Raw genomic sequence first — 4,589 nt, 5'->3', positions numbered from 1 at the left:
GATGGAGGGGTGGATGAGAGGGAGGCGGGACTCATGGCTGCTCCGTACGATGCACAAGAATCATGTCTGCCCCTGACAAAATATGACTTTAAAACTGATGGGCACCCCCCCGCCCCCCCCCCCCCACACACACACACACACACACACACACACACACACACACACTCACACACACTCACACACACACACACACACACACACACACACACACACTCGTATAGATCTGTGTTAACAGACGTTTTCCTGGGCTACTGTATGTAAGCTGTGTCCTCAGAGGGACTACACACAGAGACTAACCACAAGACCCTTATCTTGGTGTTTGATGTCTGTAGAGAGGGGGGGCGGGGGTGGGGGGAGGGAGGGAGGGGTGAAATACCAGATCAGCCATCATTACTGTCCCTCCGTCTCTCTGCCTCCACTCTCATCACCCCGACTCACCTCCTCACTCAGGCTGAATGCCAATGTGCTGCTGCCATTTATTTATTTAACACACAGAGAGAGAGAGAGAGAGAGAGAGAGAGAGAGAGAGTGTGTGTGTGTGTGTGTGTGTGTGTGTGTGTGTGTATGTTCGCGTGCATTTGCCGTGTGTGTGTGTGTGTCTGCATGCATCCGTGCGCGTGCGTTTGTGTGTGTGTGTGTGTGTGTGTGTGTGTGTGTGTGTGTGTGTGGCTGGCATTTGTCACAAAGCCTGGGTGGGATGTCTTGATTTAATTTTCCTGTGACCCAACATCAGAGCGACAAAACACCAGAGAGTCTGTCTGCTGTCTGTCTGTCTGCTGTCCTCTAAAGGCTCACACACACACACGGTCCTCAGACTGGAGCTGTGGCTGTTTCTGTCCATACCTAGCCACATGCTAACACTACATGTATGTATAGTGTTTGTTTATCCATCAAATATTACTAAAGTACAGTACATATTTTTGATATAAATACTATAATGATGTTCCATTGAAATAATAATAATAATAATATATTATCATAATAATGATAATAATTCATTTTATTTATTAAGCGCTTTTCAGGGACTCAAAGGCTGGAAACACTGACAGTGTGTGAGTGACAGACAGGTACACAAAACACGGAAAACAACAAGCAACAGATAGCATGAGTACACAGAACACAGTATTAACGAGCAGCAGGCAACAACAGGTACAGGAAACAATTAACACAGCAATGGTGGGAGAGTGGAAACAGGGGGGGAGGGAGGGAGTGTGTGGGAGGGACAGGAGCCAGATAGGAGAGAGGGGAGGGGAAACAGGCGGTGGCGGGGGGGTGGCAAGGTTAGGGGAGATGGTTAACACTAGAACAGCCATTTGACCCTGTGAGTAAACTTCTTTTTTTTTTATCTTTGTACTCGGATCACATTTCAGGACCCTCCTTTCATGACTTTTCCTAGATATGTGCGTTCTACCACCCAGTATCCTTTACATTTTCAAAATCACATCAGGATAAGCTAGTTATATAAAGCTATTTCGCAGTTTTTCTGTGTAGGAGGCAGGCTAATTTACGAGGCGGCCAACTAGTGGCCGTTGTGTGTAAATAGCAGCTTCCCATTCTAAAGACTATGGTCATTTGACCCCCCTGAGTCAGCTCTTATCGTAGGTAAAAAAGGCACGGTTGTTCCAGTGTTAAGGGTAGGGATTAGGGAAGGTTGTATGCCATTGCTTGGGAGAAGAGGCAGGTTTTGAGTCGGGAGAGTAACAACAACTGACTATCCAGATGCTGCTCACTGGAATAAACAACATCCACAGCATGTCCATATCTCCCTATAGCTAATACCCTTATTCGGGGTTTGATAAATCAGTTGGGAGTTTTATTGAGCAGTAATCCGTTTAGGTCGACCGCCAGTGGTCATGTCATTGGTCCTGTTTACAGGCCATGACGATACACAGACCTCCGGCTGCGGCGCTTCAGAGCACAGAGGAATGTCTTGTGATTCATGTATCCTGGAAAGGTTTTAAAAATACTTTTAGACACTTTTAGAGGGTGACTCTCACCCACATAATCACGGGGCATCTGTCTTACCTGAATCTCCTCCTCTCCTTGAGAGAAACCACAGAAGGAGAATACACGACGACAAAACACAAAACACGCTAGATAATCTGAACATCAAGGAATATCGGGTATTTCCGATTCTCAACCATATAACTGTACTGTGGGATCTCTACCGGAATACAAATATATATAATAATATATTATAATATATGGCTCTCTCCAGCACTCGAGTTGAGGGGGGATGAGGGGGATGGCACCCCCCCCCCCCCCCTGAAATAAAAACAGTCAAAATCATCCCCCTTCTAAAACTGCCACCCCCCCCTTTCCATCCCTTATGTCATTTTATCAATGAACGTGGTGTTACTGCTATTTCAACATTTAGTTTTGCGCATATTGAGTCAAATACTGTGGGCGAGGGAGGGGGCACGCCGCACACATGCAATGGACATTTTTACCAAGTCACTGACACTGAAGTCACAGACGATGTGGGGATGATAAAATTGTCCCCATATGATAAAGTCCACCATCCCCCATGACTTTCTTTTACAACTTGAGTACTGTCTCTCTCTCTCTCTCTCTCTCTCTCTCTCTCTCTCTCTCTCTCTCTCTCTCTCTCTCTCTCTCTCTCTTCCATGGATTCCATGGAACGGTACCAAACGCATGTCTGTCTCCACTGGCCTCCACTGCTCTCTGTCTCTCTCTGTCCCTTAGTCCTGAGTGCTTCCCTCCTCTGATTCGTTTAGCATAATGGGTAGGGTGGTGTCGGTAGCAGAGGACGAAAGGATGATAGACGGACTTGGCTATGTGCCGCTAGTGAAATGGCTTTCACTTAGTGTAACTCATATATCAGCTTTAGGCCCATGTTTGTATTCCATTAAACATGGGATATCATGGAACCACTCAAGTAATGCATGCTATTGTAATATGAATACAACCACAAAAAAGACTGGAGGTAAATGCTGTGATATCTTAGGATAGATAATAATAATAATAATAATAACTTTTATGTATAGCACCTTTCCTGCAAACATTGCAGCTCAAAGTGCTTAAATAATTATATAATCATTGCCATTAATTATTTAGTCATTTAAAGGCAATATTAAGAATTATGACTAGCGTATATTGACGTTTAAAGCAAAAAAGAAAGAAACAAATCTTTGTCTAGAAGAGTGACCTTTTTTTTCTTTTTTTTTACCTTCTACCTTTCTTTTTCAGGGCATCTGATCCTGGACGAGGACTTGGAGCGAACCACCTTCATCGTCGGGACGGGGGTGATCGGCCCGATGGACATGGTCCTTGTCAACATCAGTACGACGCTAGAACTCCCCACGTTAGAGAGTGGCGCGATCCGCCTGGTCTTCCCCACCGTGTTCACCCCCATCGTCACCGGGCGGATCGTTCCAAGCAAGAGCGAAAGCGGGGGGAAATCAGACGACACAGGGTAGGAGAGAGAACAGGCCGTATTTGACCAAATATATGAACATAAACACTGTGTTATATAGATTTTTTTTCTTCAAATGACTCTTTATCTCATTGATGTCTCTCAACCACTGGTTTCAATATAACATAATTTTTCTATATAATATAATTTTTCTTCGTCAATGAGATATGTGCTGTTTAGTTCTGTTGACGGGTCTCTACCAGCGGAGGCTAGTGGAGGTAGAAATCGGAGGAGGTAGAAATCGTTCCGCGTGTTTACAATGAGCCCCGTCCTCCGATTTCTACCTCCGCCAGCCTCCCCTGGTCTCTCTACCTACCTACCGTCCTAACGGACCGCCCTCTCCCTCCCAGACTAGCGCTAGCTAACTAGCTAACTAGCACTAGCAATATTACCCAATATTACCCCAATGTATCTCTCCCTCCCTCTGTCTCTCTGTCTCCCTGACTGTCTCTCTGTCTCCCTCCCTCTGTCTCTCTCCCTCCCTCTGTCTCTCTGTCTCCCTCCCTCTGTCTCTCTGTCTCCCTCCCTCTGTCTCTCTGTCTCTCTGTCTCCCTCCCTCTGTCTCTCTGTCTCCCTCCTCTGTCTCTCTCCCTCCCTCTGTCTCTCTGTCTCCCTCTCTCTGTCTCTCTGTCTCTCTGTCTCCCTCTGTCTGTCTCCCTCCCTCTGTCTCCCTCCCTCTGTCCCTCTGTCTCTCTGTCTCCCTCCCTCTGCTCTCTCTCTCTCTCTCCCTCCCTCCCTCCCCTCTCCCTCCCTCTGTCTCTCTCTCTCCCTCCCTCTCTCCCTCCCTCTCCCTCCCTCTGTCTCTCTCTCTCCCTCCCAGGCAGACCAGTTGTTTCGGGGCGGCCCCGGGGAGGCCGGATCGGGGGGGGCCGGGGGGCGGAGCAGCAGTGCGCCCACGCCATCTTCACCCGCCCCGCCGCCACCCTGGCGCCCTACGAGCTCACCTTCCAGCTGCTGGTCAGAGGGGCCTGCCTCCTGGCTGGTACGGTACCCCAACCCCCCCCCCCCCCCCCCCCCCCGACCCCCAACCCCAACCCCAACCCCACCCCACTCACCTGCCTCCTGGCTGGTACGGTATCCCAACCCCACCCCCACCCCACCCCTAACCCTCCCAACCCTAACCCTCCCAACCCCACCCCCACCCCCACCCCTA

At 48.6% G+C, this 4,589-nt stretch overlaps 1 protein-coding gene across 1 annotated transcript in view; it reads left to right on the top strand.

Annotated features, from left to right (window-relative positions):
• The window catches only part of vwa5b2 (von Willebrand factor A domain containing 5B2), a 30,021-nt gene that overhangs the window by 1,412 nt on the left and 24,020 nt on the right, over window positions 1-4,589 (top strand). Inside the window, 3 exon segments of the mRNA XM_080546263.1 lie at window positions 3,211-3,436; window positions 4,257-4,298; window positions 4,300-4,418. Of these exon segments, the coding sequence (XP_080402389.1) occupies window positions 3,211-3,436; window positions 4,257-4,298; window positions 4,300-4,418 (387 nt within the window).

This window comes from Nansenia antarctica (assembly GCF_963989245.1).
Source record: "Nansenia antarctica genome assembly, chromosome: 16".
NCBI lineage: Eukaryota > Metazoa > Chordata > Actinopteri > Argentiniformes > Microstomatidae > Nansenia > Nansenia antarctica.
The sequence above is the reverse complement of the archived record's forward strand: the minus strand, read 5'-3'. Positions and strand labels throughout refer to the sequence as shown.